Source organism: Colius striatus, chromosome 5, assembly GCF_028858725.1.
Source record: "Colius striatus isolate bColStr4 chromosome 5, bColStr4.1.hap1, whole genome shotgun sequence".
Classification (NCBI taxonomy): Eukaryota; Metazoa; Chordata; class Aves; order Coliiformes; family Coliidae; genus Colius; species Colius striatus.
The window spans coordinates 47,805,294-47,823,630 of record NC_084763.1 but is presented as its reverse complement, the minus strand read 5'-3'; the positions used below and the strand labels follow the sequence as shown (position 1 = coordinate 47,823,630).

Sequence of the window (18,337 nt, the reverse complement as noted above, 5' to 3'; positions counted from 1 at the left end):
TTTTTATCAGTGCGAGCAATTAAAAACCAAAGACGTTGCCAAAAGATGTGGTGAATTTCCATCCCTTATCATCTTAAATATAAACTGGATGTCTTTATGAAATATTTTCTTGATTTCAGCTACTAGTCACTGTGTTTCATGTAGGAAGTATGGAAAGAAATTCTACAGTCAGTGTTAAAAACAAAGTTAGGTAATACAGTAGATGATTATAGCGATCTCTTCTGACCTCACAATCACTCCAGAATCTATCTATACATCGAGGACTAATTTATTAAAAGCCTGTCTGGGTGCTGCAGGCAAAGAGGTATTGCAATACTTCAAGGGTTCTGTGCAAAAGGACTGTTGCCAACATTGCTGACTACAGTCAGCATTTTCTGAAGATCACAAGAAGTGAAAATACAAAATAAGCATCCTTCTGATTCATGTACATTTCCCCCAAAATGCTTGCTTCCAAGTATTTTTCATTATCTAGCAACTGCACACCTTAAAATTTGAAATAAATTATTAAAAATTAATATATTTCACTAGGTTATGATACTTCTTTTCTGTCACACAAAATAGATGTCTAGGAAATATTACTTCTGCACACTAAGTAGAGATGCATCTCTGGCTCTAAAACTTTGCCTAAAAAAAGCCTGCTTGCCTAGGAGTTCAGTCTAATCTTAAAATACTCAAAGAGTCAGGCACTTAGAAAGCTATCAGTATTAAATATTTAAATTTTAATTCAGTTCAAAGATTAAAAATTGTAACTAAAGACTCTAGGGCCTGATGCCAAGACACAGTGTGTCAAGTGCTTTTAGACAGATCTAGGCCTGGTGTTAGCACAATGCAATCAGGCAGTCTGCAGCTTGCTGCTGAGTTTGGTACCATACTCAGACTGACTTTTGAAATTTTCACATTTTGTTAATGAATAGGACAAATGACATACCTCACTTTTGGAGCCTCAGAATCTGCATTACAAAGGAACCATTTTTCATCCTCTTTGGGCAAAATGGTTGGGTAGGGAAGAAACTTAAGATCTTTGTGAAAGGAGAGAAAAAGAAAAAATAAAAAGGAATCCCAGAATTTTTTCTTGAGTTGTTCTCTCTAAAAGTATAGCAAAGCTGTCATTAAAATAAGTATCAATGGCATCCTGGGGTGTATTAGAAGGGTTGTGGTTATTAGGTTGAGAGAGGTTCTCCTCTCCCTCTACTCTGCCCCTTGTGAGACCACATCTGGAATAGTGTCCAGTTCTGGGCCCCTCAGTTCAAGAAGGACAGGGAGCTGCTGGAGAGAGTTCAGCACAGGGGCACAAAGGTGATTAAGGCGCATCTCCCTTGAGATGAAAGGCTGAGGGAGCTGGGGCTCTTTAGCTTGGAGAAGACTGACGGGTGATCTCATTAATGTTTATAAATATGTAAAGGGTGGGTGTCAGGAGAATGGAGCCAGGCTCTTCTCAATGATGGCCAATGATAGATAAGTGGCAATTGCTATAAACTGGAACACAAGAGATTCCAAAGAAACACAAGGAAGAATTTTTTCTCCTTCAGTCTCCTTCTCTGGAGACATTCAAAACCCACCTGGATGAGTTACTCTGTGACCTGCTCTAGGTGGTTCTGCTCTGGTAGGGGGTTTGGACTAGATGATCTTTTGAGGTCCCTTCCAACCCTTCAGATTCTGTGATTCTGTGACAAGCCAGCACATTACTTACTTTTTGGTCTAAAAATGGAAATCTGGAATGACTAAGGAGGGACTCTGTACTGAAATGTGCTGAGATTATTGAGAGGACAATTCACAGAAATTTTCCCACTTTCTAACCCCAGAGACAAGCAGACCATAGAGACATGTGAGGCTTACCAAGGTACCTGCTCTGGGACCCGCTTTGATTGCATCATTATCCTAGAGCTTCAAAACCAGCCTTTCTGCTTTCCCTCACCAATCCACAGAAAGGAATATTATGCTTGTCTTGAGCTGTATTGCTTTTTAAACTCTGCTAAAAGGGAACAAGGGAAATAAACTGTATGGAAAAACATTTAAAAGTAAGTGCTCTTCTCGCTCTCTCCAAAATCTAGAGTTGGCTCTAAGGGTCAGAATTTAGGTTTAGAATTTGCAACAGGAGAATATACCCCTTAGGTACCTTGTATGACCTTCTCTGAACTTTTGCTGAGCATTAATCCATTAAGTGGACTGTTAGGAATTAGTGAGGAAAAAAAGAAAACAAGAAAAGTGTTTTTTTCATTGGTAACTCCGTGGGACTGTATTTAAAGAAAAGTAAATGGTTCTTTCCATATGTTGAATGGCATTCAAGATTCAAGTGATTGTTTTTACCTTAGACATCCATCAGGAATGTGCTGGCAAATATCATAGGCAGAAAAATTGCTGGAAAAAAATGAGCAGGGATTCTATTGTTCAATACACTTTAACTTCTCCTTACTGTAGCTCTTTTAATTAAAGACTATTACTTTAGCATCAGGGTACTCCAATTTTACCAGAAATCATGCCACTAAATATACAATATTGATTAAAAGGACACAATCTAAAACATATTAGCTCAGTGGTTCTATCCTTAAATGCCTACATGTTACAATATGTCAGAAAATTTGGCTTAAAAGGGTTCCAGAACTGAAGCCCAGTCAAAGAGAAACAGCAAGAGAGCTTTATTTTACTGCCTTCTCTGACAGGTCACTGGATTTTGATTATGCAGTCAGATATGGTATTCATCCCCTTGATAATGAAAGGTGGGTGGCTGGCTGGAAAGAAAAGGCACGCAAGACAGCTTTTGGTCATTGTCTGCGTTATTTCTAGTAATCCTCCTTGCTGTCTAACTCATGTGTTCAGGAAGGATTTGGGCCTGTGGGGTAAATGGAATTGAAACCTCTCAAGAGGAAAAAACGATAAGGAAACAATGTGTACTTGCCAGCATTTTTAGGAGAAGATGTTTAACAAAAGAAGGAGTCTGTATTCTGTATTAGATTACTGCATCGCCGGCTGTATTGCTTTCATTGCTGCCTCACAACGCCAGCTCGAGACAATAGAAGGACTGTTGCTGCTCTCCCAGCTCCTTGCTGAAACTTCACCAGCTGGATCTGAATATCACTAATCAAATGTCATAATAATGCAAATCACCATTTAATAATTATACATGGTATTTATAGGGAGATAAACCCTTAACCGCATTGCATTTACGGTCTAGCGTGGACTCTGATAACACACATGGAATAACTAGGAGACAGATCAGCTACTCTGTAACATACCTTTTTTAACTTCTTTTTTCAACATCTGCAGAGCACCAAGTCAGATATCCAGAAGCTCCTTTCCAGCCCGAGGCCTGCATCTGAACCTTACTGAAGCAGGGGAAATCACTGTGAAATTCACAGCATACCAGTTAATTCAAGAGAAACGTAACAGTTAAACTGACATTGTTGCAACAGCTTCTTCTGTGGTAATGGCAGCCTATTATACAGACAAGGCAAGGCGGTTCCCTGCCCTGCTTTTGTTCCACTCTCTTTTTGGGGAAAGATGTTCCGGCTTCCATGGAAAATGAGTTATGAGCTTTGAGTCAAAGTGTCTGAGGAGCAACTATGATGGTGCTGTTGGCACAGTGTGATGGGGCAGAATTTTGTACCCACTGGCACACAATTAAGAAAAAATACACCTGAGTTGTCCAGCTATGGACAAACACAGATAAGTTGTGCAAGTCTTCAAAAGCAAGAGAGATGTGGGCCAGTTAAGGTACCAATGGCTCCCTTGTACCCAAAAGGAGCAAATGTGCCTCAGGCTCATGCTTCCCATAGTCCTGCACCCTCCACCTTCTCTCACCACCTTTCCAAAGGGGCTGTTCCAGATTCACGGGGTTCCACTCCTTCTGGGATGCCAGAGGGATGCGCTTCCACTATGGCAGCGTGTAGAGCTCTGTTTGCCATTTGTATGTATCTGCCCAAATCCTTTCAATCAGTTTTACAGTTGTTTAGCTCCAATCACTGTAGACTGTGACATTTAATATCAAATACTCTTCCAACATTCCCACATTAATAAACACAAACAGTGAAGCCTCTCTCTGTTCTAATGATGATTTCTGGCATCATTTAAAAGCTCATATTATTATGCCAGTATTAAGAATTGGTACAGCTTCATGCAATGCTGGAATATATATCCGAAAACTAATTTACTTGAGTTGTAATGTTCGGATTATCCTTCTGTCTTTCATGACTGATGCTTCATTTGGAGAATGCTTAATGTTTTCTTGTCAATGAGTGTTAACTCAAATGAATTATTCCAATCTGTTTACTTCGTCCCTTTCTAACAAATGCAAATTGTAATTAGAAAGGGGAAAAAAAAAGCAAATACCATTGAAAACCTGGTATGACGACACTGTAGATTTTTTTACTCTTAAGTCCACATCAATAAGCAATTTAACAATAGGAGAGCTCTCAATGGGAGTCCAACAGATGAAATTATTGTAGAGCAGAGCTTTGGATGAAATTTTTTCTTTGCCATTGTAATTGCATGCAGCCATCCTTGTGTGAAATCCCCCATCAGATTACAGGGTTTGTTGTATGTAAATTGAAGACTAAATGCTTGGTAGCACCTTTCAGCTCTGCAATACTGGAAATGAGTTTTTTAATAGGAAATTAGATTAGTAATATTTTAGTCAACAAAAATATGGAAAATTTCTGCATAAAGATGAGAAAATTATTCATGCAAGCTGGCTTTAAAAAACGAGAACAATTGTAAAATTCAGTATACTACTATTGATAAAAATTTCTGTGTGTTATTTCTTAAACAGAGAAAGGGGTATTCGAACACTAATCATTTCTACTTTGCTGGCTATAGTATTAACTGAGCTTTTGATTAGCAACAGGTTGCATAGTTTAGTGGCTTCCATTTTTAATATGATTTTATACAGTTCCCAAAATGAAGAACAATATGTGAAAACTACAATGAGCTCCGTTCAGATTATAAAATAGGCTTTTGCAAACCACCAACCAGCCAGCTAAACTGAGACATTACCATTTCCAGTCCCTATTATGCTGCAGTTGGTCAGACAAAGCTTCAGTGAATTTCAGAAGCTAAAGTGAGAAAAAGACTTCTTAAACTTCCTCTGCAAATGTAAAAGTAATTCCTCTAGCATATATTTGCCTTCCTTTGTAGTCCACATCCCAGAAAACAAATGATCGTGAATTAATAAATTATAATTAGTGTCATTTATAAATACTTGTTTATTAAAATGGTCTTGCAGTTTGGGCTAGACTGGGGAGTAGAGCCTGAGTGTACCATACACTGAGAAAACTGAGGCAGTGTGATGTGGACAGGAACTAATAGTTGTTTGGAAGAATGCAACAAAACATACATCATCATTAGACATGAAGTTTTAGGCAAAGACATTCCTGTTTCTATGAGCCTACTGTCTTTTACTAGCCTGGCTACAGTTGAAGTATTACAAAGCTTTACACTTACCCCTAAGGAAGATATAAAATGTGATGGGTGCCCAGAAGAGGGTCTTAGACTTCATCAGGTTTTAGGTGGGAATAAGAGTTATACTGGTGAGCAGTGAAAACGAATGTCTTCTCCAGCTTGCTGAACATAAAGGTGATAACTGGTAAGAATGGCTCCAGGCTCCTGGCAAGAAAGCTGCAGCTTCTCAAAATCTCTTAAAATTCATCTAAATAGTTCTTCAGCTTCCAACAGTGACCATGGGAATGTATTTCCTATTTCCTTGAGGAAGAGATCTCTCCCTCCCTCCCTCTATAAAAGCTGTAAAGTAGTTCCTTAGTTAAATGAAGAGACACGAGGAACTCAGGGTGTAGTAACTCCCTAGCTAATGCTGGTTCCAGCAAGCTGCTCTGTACTGATTAACGAGAATATTGCTAGGGATAGGAATACATCTAAAATAGGACAGCCATGCAGCATTTGCAAAAACACATAAAACAACTTAAAAAAACCTCCTTTCACACTGATAATCCCCCAAATATTTACTAGCTTTTGCTGCCAATAGGATAAAACTGAAACAAAGCCCCTAGTACCAAGGACAGACAAACTAAACACACCATAGGGAAACAAACAGAGGAAATAACATAAGGATAGGAAAGCTGTTTTACTTGTTCTATTGTTAATTCACATCTTACAGGCTGCACAACAGAGTGAATCTCTAGGAAGGTCATGAGTTTTGCGCTGAGGTTACTGCCAGTTAGTTTATCCCTTTTTATGCCTTTAGGGCATGAAGGGGAAAAAAAGGCAAGTAACTACCAGTGGCTGTAAAGGTGTAATTGTGGAAGGGGAAAATTTTTCTGTTTGCACTTTTCTCCTCTCCCAAATTCTCCATTTCTTGCCTTATTTTCCTAAGACAAAGATTACTCCAGCAAACAACAGATTAAAATCAAATAACTGAAGCTGTTATCACCCTCAACTGTCATCCCTCCCTCTCTGACAGATGTCCCTGCAGTTTTTCAGCTCAATATGTGAACGTAAGCCCATTCCAGACCTTAGCTGCTATAAGATTTGCAGCTGAAAACAGTATTTTGGTAGCCAATTTTCAAGGGAAGTAGGTCCTGGCATCCTTTGGAAGGGCACAAGCGACTTCCTCTTCCATCCTTCTGTCTTTACACCACAGTCACGTTTGTCTGAGCTCTGAAACCATCAGCCAGTCAGACAGAGAGTGAGACTTCTAAGGAACTGGGGTTTTTTTTCCCCAGTAGAAAGTATGCAGTGGGCATAAATATTTTCAAAACTTTCCTTAACTTTTTTTTCCTCCAAAGCTCCTGGGCTTGACGTTTTTCTTCATCTCAATCATACAGTACTCTGTACAGTCCCTACAACTGCCTGGGAAGTGTGTGCTGCACACAGAATAGAAATCAAAGCCATATTCTTTGGTCTGCCTTTGTGAAATCCCAACTCAACCTTCCAGTCTCAATTTTTAAGATGTGATTAAAGTGTAAATTACAAAAGATAACACTACTCCAAGGACATAAAAATGTTAGAACAAGTTTGAAAAGCTAAGAAAGAAATATAAATCACTGGTAAGAAGCAGCCTAGGATATGAATGAGTTGCATGCCATTTGGAGAAACAAGTAAATGCAACAGTATTAATCAACAGATGTAAAAGAGAGAGTGTTATGCTGATACAAAATAGATGTGTGAGAGGGCATGAAACAATAACCATGTGCATGAAATCATCAGCTGGTTTCTGCACAGATGGAAAAAACTCTGAAGAAATGCTACAAGATTTTTTGAAGAGGGTTTCAAGCTGGACATGAATTAAAGGCAAATGAATCCAATCTGTGCTCCCTCCCCCCTGCTCCCCATGTACAGGCACACACGCAAACTCTGCTTTCATGAAGTGAGTCCCCCATTCTAGATTTCTGACCCTTGTTTTTCTCTGCCAAGTTAGGGCTGATCTTTAAGCTGAGCCTGGAAGGCCAGGGTGTGGTGACACAACAGCAGCATAAAAAATAGATGAGTTTTTTTTTCTGTGCTTGCATTCCTGACAGATTCCTTGCAACTCCTATGAACTAGACTGAGGACTTGGGAGTGAAAGATGTAGAAACAATCAGGCACAGCAAATAGAATTGGGAAATATTTTGAAAATAGTCTTGCAAGCCAGGACATGCAATAGCCAAATTCACTTTAAGTCTCAACAATGTAAGTTCAAAGGTTTGAATTACTCAAGAATATCCTGTGTTTAGCCAACACTGCTAATCTGGCACATCTTTTCCTTGTCTGGCCAAGGTTTCTTCCCTTCCCTTCTCAACATGCCCAGCACACATAAATGCAACGTTAGACGCTCATAAACAGGGCAAACGTGAGTGAAACATCAGCCCAGCTTTGAAAGGCAGGCCATTTATCTACAGTCATGATGGGTTTAAATTTTGCTTTGTTGTTCTTCCTGCTGTTTGCCAGCAAAAAGTGGCAATTGTCCTTTCTGACCATGTTCAGCTGGGCTCTGTGCCATTTTTTGATGTTTTTGATGGCAAAGTTCTCAAAGACATATGTTAAACTATCTGGCCCATGCAATAACTCACTATGGCTGCACTTTTGTTTCCAAGGAGGCCCTAAAAGAAGAGGGGAAGTAATCTTTTTTAGAAAGGCAGAAGCCTTCTGCCTTAGTAATATTAAACTTTCCCATGGAATTTCAATAGCATTAACAAGTTATTTTGATAAAAAAACCAGCAGGCTATGCAGATGTTTTTTTTTAGGGTTTCAACAGAGAAAAATGTGTAAGCTTTACACCCACTCCTCAATGCTGTAAGCTCCCTTACAGTCTGTCCTGTGACCATTCTTACATACACTAATGTTACAGAGTTAATCTCATAATGGTAACGCGTCCACAAACAAATTACTGCAGTAATGTAGTTAGCTCAATTAACTTTTGAATCTATTCACTAAGCAGAGCTAAAGGTCATTTTCTATTAAAATATCTGCCTCCCACTTCCTTATCACCCTTTGCAACTTATGGGAGTTAATATTAGAAATCCTGTCTACATTATGTCAGGAAGAAGACAGGATGACAAAGCCAGAAAAAGGCCTTATTCTTTGCTAACATAACACAGGCATGGCCCAAAGAGAACATCTGCCTTCTTTCATGAACACATCTAATTATGGCAAATTGTTAACACCTTGAAGAGGAGTTTCATAGAAGGGTAAACTTTAACATATGCCATCCTCACGCGTAAAACATCCCATACTTCATACTCTTGCAAACATATGCCCTTTTTCCTACAACAGTTTATCAAAGACCTTATTTGATAAGGGCTTCAACCTGTTCTTCATTCCCGTGGATGCATTTTTTAGTGCTTACAATCATTTGCCTGTCCAAATAGTTCCACAAAAAGATCAAATTATGTAATCTGGGAATGCAGTCAGGAGATGAGACAGTAAGGCCTAAAAAACTGTGAATGCAAATATTTCCCCACTTGTAACTTCAAGCCACTACAATTTAGGTCTTTTGCAAAGTCACACCTTTAGTTTATTTGGGCATCAAAAGCTGTCTGTCCACCTTGTCGCTACTGTTAGCCTTCCCCTTGAGATCCCATACTAAAGTCACAGTGAATAATTTGACACTATTATTGCCATAGCAACAGCCTGATGTCATGCATACACAGAATTATGATTGACATTCCTGCAGTATCCAACAAAAGGGGGAATGAGGGGAAAGAGGGAGAAAACCAGATGCAGCTCCAATACTAATGGGGGAAACAGAGTATCACTGGCAGTGTAAATACTGCTTTATTCATAAATCTGCCCTCTTCCATTTTCACCATGTCAACATGGCTGTGAAGGGCTGTCATCGGAGTCCAAAATACACACTTGGTGAAGAGAGAGTGTCCTCACATGTGCCTGTATTTGGTCAGAGCACAGCGGATGCCCTCCTGACAGTGCTCTCCTCAGGGAGAGGACTCCACACTACAGGACAAACGATTTTTGCCACAGAGATTATTCTTAAGAACGCACCATTTAAATGTCACAGGTATGGCCTAAAATAACACAAGACATTAAACTGAGTGGTTTTTCCCTCTGAGGATAGCCTTCAGGTGTTCAGCTGGGCTGTAAATCTTTTCTCTTCGTTCGTTCTTTCTTTCTTTCCCCCCCATAATGTTTATACACTCTCTCACACAAAGACACACGCAAGCCATTAGGAATAGGATAAAATACCATCTGTTAAATATTTTTTAAATTCGATGTCTGTGGCAGTTCTCATAAGAGGTCTACAGGCAATACCCAGACGAGAATGGAAACAGTCTTTTTATTCTAAATTTCATATGTACACGGAAAGCTGTTTTACACAGTTTTGCAAATTCTGCGTAAAAGAGCTGTTGTCATCCAATGTCACTGTGCTTACACTAATAACAACTTTTAAACATGGAGTACATTATTAACAACAAAAACCATTAACAAACAGGCGTAAAAGACACAGGTATGTGTGCTGATATTTCACATATATTCTAGAAACGAGTTGGCGCAAAAATAAAATGTGCCAGTAAAAAAAAATAGGCTTTTTTTTTTTAAATCACGCACTACATGATTTTTTTTTCTTGCTTTCTCTCTTTCCTCTTTGTACATGATATGCTGAGATCCATTCTCAAGCCTTTCCACGTCAGGATTTGCAGGCACTTCAGCAACCCAGCTACACTTTTTACAATACATAAAGTTCAGACCGACAAACATAAAAACAGCTGCTGCAAAAGAAATTCTCATATCCCATATGCACTTTCAAATATTACTCACTGATAGAGCAATCTTTTTTTGCTTCAGTTATTTTTGGATACTGACACGTTTTCAGGATGATTTGTAACAGTTTGTCTCCACTTATCTCTCACTCATATCCTTAAATGTTTATTTGTCATCGTATCATCACAATGCAACAATACAGTATACGGAAGCACAAGGCAATTGGCCACAAAGCTTCACAAACTCTAAAAAAGAAGAAATTGTTCTCTTTTCTCTTTTTTTGATCCAAAGCAAAACTTTGATTTCTTCTGCTCTTGCTTTAAGCTATCTTTAAAAATTTGCCTTGACAAAGACAACCACGTGTATGAGAGACAACCATGGGATGATATCCTCCCTAGTTCTCTTCCTAGGCACAAGTGTCATATGACCAAATTCATTCAGAAGTACAGCAAAGCAGAACTCAGTTCTACGTTTGTTCTTAATTTCTCATCTTTAATAAAATAGTAAAATATAAGTATATTTTATCAAGGGCTTGGCTGTGACTGTATAAATAGTCTCTCTCCAGTTATTTCATTTGTAATGGACTGTGTATTAAGATTATAAGGCAATTGTAACAGGATTCTCAGGATAACTGAAAGCTTAATATTGTTTTCCTCATGAGTCAGGATAAGGGCTTTTTTAACAAGCTCAGAGTGGGGGGAGAGAGAGAAAACGAGTGCATATGTGCATAATAGGAGAAGGATAGTTTTTCAGCATATAGACACTTAAATATTGATCAACAAAGACTGGTAATGAGTCCACCATAAAACACCTTAGAAATGCGACTGCGATCCAGAGCAGAGCTAAGCCTCATCCACTCAAGAGTGATATGTAACCTTACTCCTGACCCGGGAGGAATAAAAAAAAGGACATGTCAAGGCTTTCCTCAACCTCAAATTCATTAATTTTATGCCATAGAGCTGCACGTTGGTGTAATAAGTCACTACAAAGTAAAACACATTACAACAAATCCTAGTAATAAGCTATTGGCAGTTACTGGACTGGGCTACAGGACTCGGTACGCAGGGGCGGTGTTGCTCATGGCCGCCTGATTGTCAAATGGTGGAACATCCTTCCATGAATTCAACACTTGAGACAGAAGGGCAAAGACATAAGGCCCACCAACGCTTTGCCCATATTCTTAAAGGCACTGAAACTGACAACAGATATAGTCCTTAGTACCATCAGTTTAAAAAGTTTTCAAAATATAAGTCTTTATATGAAAATGTTCCTTATTGCATGACAAGTTGATCTTCATTTTCTTCACCTCAAGAATAAAATGGTCTTCCCTTTTCTGGTGTTTGCAATCTGTTCAGCCTCGCTACCTGAGATGGTGAAGGCGGTACATCTTGCCTGAAAGGACCTTTAGGAGGGGTATAATTAGGGTCCTGAATTTTCTTATATGAGTCATAGTTGCTAGACCCTTCAGAAGAAGTTTTTTTTTTCAATTGTTGTTCTTTCCGCCTCTGCTCTTGACGGAGCAGTTCTTGTGTTTCTAGCATTACCCTGGCATTGAAGCCATGTCCCCCCATGTAGCCATTCCTTGATCCCTGGTAGCTGGAATATCTGGGATTTTCCTTCGCAGTCTGGAACCCTTCTCCAGGGGAATAGCTCTGCTCCCAGGAGTCTTGAGATACTGAACTGGCATTTTTTCTGCTTTGCCTGGAAAGAAAAATGGAAGTAGCTTGTAAGAGAAATGTTTTGGTTCAGCTTCTACTTTAGTGACAACAACCCTTGGAAAGAAGGGTGCTTCTGCAAAGCCATCAAGTTTCTCCCAGCCATAGCACTCTCCAGAAGCCATGTTCTCTTCTACCCTGAAGAGGAGTCTTTCCTATGGAACAGAACTATATTTCTAGGCCTCTCCAGGAGGAATATGATGTGAAAACTTATCCAGTGCCACAACCACCATCATATTCTCTAGAAAAAAAGTGCTACAGTTCAGTTGCAGACTAGGAACCACCATACACATTGCTGCACTTCCTAAGAAACTAGATAACAGCCAGCTTTTGTAAAGTCACTCATGAAAAATTTGAATCTAAACTCACACTTGATTAAAAATGCAACAGGCAGATCTTTAAAATGCTTGGTCTAACGCTGCACGAGTCAGAAGATAAAGCTCATTACTTATAGGTAGTTACTATGAGAGTTTCTTCTTCCCATTTCCACAACTAAGGAATTTCATGCTATCAGGATTGTTTCCCAGTTTGCTATAGCTTTCGTAAAAGAAAAGGCGGAGATAACCTTTTTTTTTTTGCTCATTTTTTGCCTCCAGGGTGTAGATAAATAAATCAAATACATACAGGAATTACAAATTCTTATCTCTTCACAATAAATCATCACATTATTTTGAAGACAGATTATGGTTTTGAAATAGCTTTAATTTACTATCAAGCTGCTAGATGCTTTTATGAATTTAAAGTAAGATTGGTGATGATAAAGTAAAACAATTTTGTGCTGCAGCAAAAGAGATACCCACTTTGAGATTAAAATTAGTATATGAGAATCAAGCAGTAAAACAAAATATATTGCAACATTAATCAATAAGAAAAACATTTAGCTGTTTATATATGGCTTGGTTTTTCCTGTCAACACACATGACTCAATGTGGCCTCATCCAACGAATATGCACGGGAGAGACAGGAGACCTGGTGAATTTTTCTACCACCAGTAAAACTAAAAAGTCACCTAATGTTTTTGCAATCTTCCTTCCACACATATAATTTGAAAATTACTACATCCACCTTATTTCATAATAGATTTTGAGACCTCTGGATGAAAACTGTTATTCAGGATGAATGTAAAATATTACAGCATAAATTACAACATAATGTAAATTCTTATGCAAATTTTTGTAGCTGTTCTTGTTATTCGTATATCCAACTTGGCCAAAGAAATTATGCTTCTGAGCCATCTTTTATCACTCCCTGGAACAAGAGCAAATTGAATGAACCTCTGTAGGCTACGAAACTGTCAGGTTTCTGATCTAGAGCAAGATAAATTTTAAGTACAGTAAAATTAACTTGGAGTTAAACATTACACTTACAGTTTCACATGGGACAAGAGGATGACTAGTTTGAACCAATTTAATTTACTGACTGTTTTCTGGTACTTGTTCAAAATTAGTTGGCTCACTTTCCCTGACTTTCTGGGAAGATGCTTTAAAATTTACTCAAGTTTATTTGCCTTCAGTACTAATTATTTGAATGTATAAAGAGAAAAAAGGAGGCTTCTAGAGACTAAACAAGACGAAAAGCAACAAAGCTTGAGAATGAAGCCAGTGCACATACTTTAATCATTACAGAGCCACAGTTGCCACATCAACCTTGGGACCTAAGTTTCAGAGTTACTGAAAGATTTCTATTATGATCAGTCACAGAGTTACAGCTTGTAAAGCTGGGTGACTGGGTGTCCCCAGTGTCGTGCTATTTACAGCACTCACCTTTAGCCCATGGTCATGAAATCCTGTCTGCTCTCGGAACAGCTCAAATACCCAGAGTACTCAAAGTCATGAAATTATTATTAATTACTCAGTAACATGCATTGCTAGCTTGCTAGTAATTTCTCATGTTGAAAACCATATTGAGTGAAGTTTGTAGTTACTCCTTTCAAAACAAGCATTTCTATGACCCAAAGCATTATTTTTAAAAATTCATCAAAAATTAATTTCTGACAGTGGAACTGCCTTGCAACTGGCTTCCAACTTACAAATGCTGCCAGTGATTGAGCAGAACAGGGGAAGCAAGTTTTAAGAATTATAGTTTTAATACTAAAAATAACCCCCACAGCTTAAAAGTGACAGTAGCATCCACGTTCTTCCACTCAATCTGTGCATTGCTGGGGCAATAAAACTGGAAAAGAATTCCTTATGGAAAACAAGATGGCATTAATACGTGTGGTCACTTTGGAAGGAAAGTAGGAATATAAAGGGAATATAAAGGCTTCTAAAAAAATTAAAAAACCCTAACAATCTAAGAAAACACAGTAATGCCACATTTTCTTTTCCCATCTTCCAAGCTTAAGAGAAAAATTTTACACAGAAAGGTGTTTTAACATGTGAAAATCAGAGATCTGGTTTATTTTCGAAGAGCTGGGTAGGATAAGAGCTCATGATTAGTTAACTTTGATTATGAATATTTAATTTGTTTTTTTAAAAAAAGAGTCATGATACAGTTGGTAAAACACATATTCTCACAAAAAAATATTCCAACACCATTTCCACATGGGGCACAAAAAATAATACAATCTTGATGGGAATTTGACAGCAAAGTGTACAGGATTCCTCAATCAACCATTGCCACAGATATTCGAAAATGCAAAGACTATTTGCATAATGCTTAACTATAACAGTTAATTTACAAGCTGAGTAAACTTTTAACAACTCTTAGAGCTAAGCATCATCTAAAATACATTTTGCCCAAATATCTTATTTTTAAAAATCTAAGATTTTTTAAATATAGAGATTTGGTAAGACAGAAAATATATTAATTTTCAGCATTCCATTGCTAATGACTCAGAACCTCAGATGAAATGCATACACTGCAAAGTTGAAGGCCCCTGATTTTTTGGATAGATTTTCTCAGTTCCATGTTGTTTTGTTTGAGATTATTTTTTTTCCTTTTAATTTGTCCTCCTTATTAGCAACACAAAGAACACAAAAAAAGAATTTCTATCCAGATTATGCAACAGGAAAAAAAAATCATCTGATATGTCAAAAGAGGACAACTTATGTCATGCTCAGGAGACTTTTGTAATTGCAGAAAATTAAACTGGATGGTGTCCCACAAAGAATAGCTTTGTTTTAATGTCTCAATTCTGTTGGGTGCTGAGTGTCATCAAATCCCACTGAAATCAGCTCTGAAGTAATTCTAAAATAAACAGCTACCACGTGCTCTTACTTAAGAAATTTTATGTATCTTCCACACTGAACACATTCTACCTTATTTCAATGCTAAACAAAAGTGTCTGCACTAACTACAACATTTTCCTTCCACAAATGAAATTAGCTCCAGGCTCATATACAGTGAATAGCTTCAGACAGTAACCATACCTGGGTAATGAGCTGTACTGCCGCTGAGCTTGCTGGAAACTCTCTCTTTCTTCTTGCCGCTGCCGCTGCATTTGAACCTCTACTGATACTGAGTGTCTGCCACTCTGGGAGTATGTCTTGGTGCTTGGCTACAATATGAAAATGAAAAATCTTAAACAAATGCAGAAAAATATCCATGCATGAGCAATCATTTAAATTGTTCTTGTACACATGCAGTGATGTTTGTTTTAACACGTGGTTCAAGTAGCTCTTTAATTAGGCTAAATTCTGACCCATAAAAGTGCCTTGTGCTATAGAATCTGTTTCTGATCTACTGTTTCTGAGATATATCAGGAAAAATACTGGTCCAGAGTGGGTTACGCTTTTATAGTAACATTGACATTTAAATTAAGTCCATGGAACAGATCTCTAGTCAGTGCAAGTTAGTCTAGTCAATCCTAAGTATTGTAATTCTAAGTATTGTATCCCACAGAGGATCTGAGAGACAAGGGAAGGCAGCAGCTCTCTTGAACCTCACCAGTAAGTTCAAACAATGCTCTGCCTTAGTGGAACCATCCTAGGTTGCTGTTGGTCCAGATACGAACTGCTTGCTTTACTAAGGGAAACGTTTTCTGGTTCGATATGATCAAATAGATAAATTTAGCAAGTCTCTTGTGGACAACAGGGAATCCTGTATCTCTGAGAAGAATTTTTAGATAACATCTTAATGAGGTGTCAGTTTGAAACTTTGAGGCCAATACTAAAATGCAAGTGAAAATGGATGGCCTTTCTGTGAATGTAGCGCATCACTGGCCAAGGTCTGGCAGAATGGGTGGACTCAAACTTTAGATTCTGAAAAAGTTCACTTTTGTACCACTTTTCAGTTTACGTTACTACTTTCTTTGGATTCTATGATTTCAAGTTGCAAAACAGGGTGCCTCAAAAGTCAAAGAATGTTATGGGCTTTTCTTGTTTAATAACATTTCATCTAAAAAGAAACAAGTAAATTATTTTATCTCCTTAAAATTACCAGTACTATTCAAAACACCTAAGTCTAATCACTGGGAGCTTACAGAGCATAACTACTTGTCTGAGCCTGGGACTGAAACAGTTTGTCTCATACCTACTTTTGTTAAAATACTTTTTGCCTTTTTATCTGTGCCTTCCCTCAAAACAAACATCCCTTGGTTTTTACCATTATAATTTCTGCAGCAGAAACATATCATAATGGCTCACAAGTATCTGCAAGACAAAAGGCTTTTCAAAAACTTAGTATGTTGAAGCCAGGTTTCAGAAATGAAAAAGTTGCGATTTGTGACAAAAAGTTCTCCTTTGTCTTACTGTATACAGTCAAGTATCTGCAGGTAGCTAGAAATACAAGTTTAAAACAAGTCTACCACTTTTAGAAACTTCATTTTCAACAAGACTTTTCAGACAGAGCATTAGTCTCAGCTCGGAATGTAACAGATACTAGATGAACAACTGCCTTTCCCATTATGAGAAGATTACTGTGCAAAAGAATCAAAACGTGAAAGCATAGACCATGAGTAACAAGGAACTTAGTTATTTAAAAGAATCCTTAATGCAACATCAATGTCTACTTCAGAATAGATTTACTCTGTAGGAAAACCTCGATAAAACAGTATTTCTAATGAAAAATACTTTAGGAATGGTATGATGAAGCAACAAGTTGAGAAAACAGAATTGTATGTCAGCCTTGTGGGAAATTTTCTAAGAGATGAATAAGCTGTACATATGTATGTCCAAACCAACAACCTCCATGGAGATTTCCTACTATATTAAATAAGGGCAACACATACAGAACAGCGTTTCAGTTATTGCATATGTCAACATTTCTAACTTTCTTGACTTTATTGAGAGTCTTCTGACATTTGGTATTTTATTGAAGAGCTCAGCTTATGGAAGCGAGTGATTACCTGAAAATCACAAGATTTATTTGTGAATTCTCTCCAGTGTGGTTATAAGCAGCTTACAGAGAACCAGGGGGAAACGCAGAAGTTCCCATGTCAACTTATCCATAAGGAATAAAAACATTCAAACTAAGATTTTAGAGCCAATCTCCTCATTTCGTGAGTTCCACTTTAACAATGTTGGAAAGCTTGCAGCTGTATATGCCATACGTGAGAAAGAAGTTATCACAGATAAGACATGAAATCAGAATTGTTCCTTTTTATTTGAAAACAGAGTCACTTTTTTTCCAGTTCATTGTAAATATAACAGATTAAGGGATTTTACAGTGCAGAGAATGGTTAAATTACCAGACAGGTGGAGCTAGAATTGAGTTGCTGCTCAATTTAGGTTTATAAAAGACACTAAAATGCATTATCTAGAAAGCATGAATGCTAAGTACATGCACACATATGTGCAGAGAGCTGGAGTTACCACAAAAGCCTTTATAAAGTGACAGAGTCTTTGAAAGCCCTAATGGACTACGAATGGACTAAGATAAAAATGTAGCTTCAGAGATATGGGTTTTTAATGCACATGGGAACCAATGGTTAAATAGAGGCAGGGACTATTAGACTGGTCTGCCCGCTGTAGTGTATGCCCAGGATGACTGAATCTGAGGAGTACGGTTTGGATCCCCTGCAATTCACAAAGAATTTCATCTAATGGACAGCATTTATAATAGGGCTAAAGGAAAACATCTAAAATCCATTATCTGGTTTTCTAAAGGTATGAGTACCTGTACGCCCTGTTAAACTAAGTGGTTTTCCAATACTTAACTAATCTGAAAAGGATCCTTAACTAGAGTCCTGTCTGCGTGTTATCCACATCTAGAATAAACTGTTGGTATAATCAAATGTGCTATCTGATTTCAAGCATTCAAAAATATGGCAATAGGACATAAAAATACTCCCTCTGCATGCAATCACATATTCCCTAACATATACACATATAACATATATACACATAGACAGGTACATTTCACCATTTCATTTAAGGAAAAGGCTTTTAGTTCAAATATTTCCATTAAAAAATCTCTGTGATACCACAGTGAATGGACTTGATATATGATTATGATTATATAAAGACTTAACATATTCCTTTTTAGATCCTTAACTTGTTCAGAAAAATGCAGATTTCCATACACTGATTTATCTTTTC

General features: G+C 37.8%; 1 protein-coding gene across 10 annotated transcripts in view; it reads right to left on the bottom strand.

Moving 5' to 3' along the window:
• Positions 1–9,718: 9,718 nt before the first annotated feature.
• Positions 9,719–18,337, bottom strand: part of PARD3 (par-3 family cell polarity regulator) — a 453,311-nt gene continuing 444,692 nt past the window's right edge. For all 10 annotated transcript variants that reach the window (XM_061996551.1, XM_061996556.1, XM_061996554.1 and 7 more), the window contains 2 exons: positions 15,230–15,357; positions 9,719–11,844 (listed from right to left, as the gene is read on the bottom strand). In XM_061996551.1, the coding sequence (XP_061852535.1) occupies positions 11,451–11,844; positions 15,230–15,357 (522 nt within the window). In that variant the 3' untranslated portion in view covers positions 9,719–11,450. The remainder of the gene's footprint in view (positions 11,845–15,229; positions 15,358–18,337) is intronic.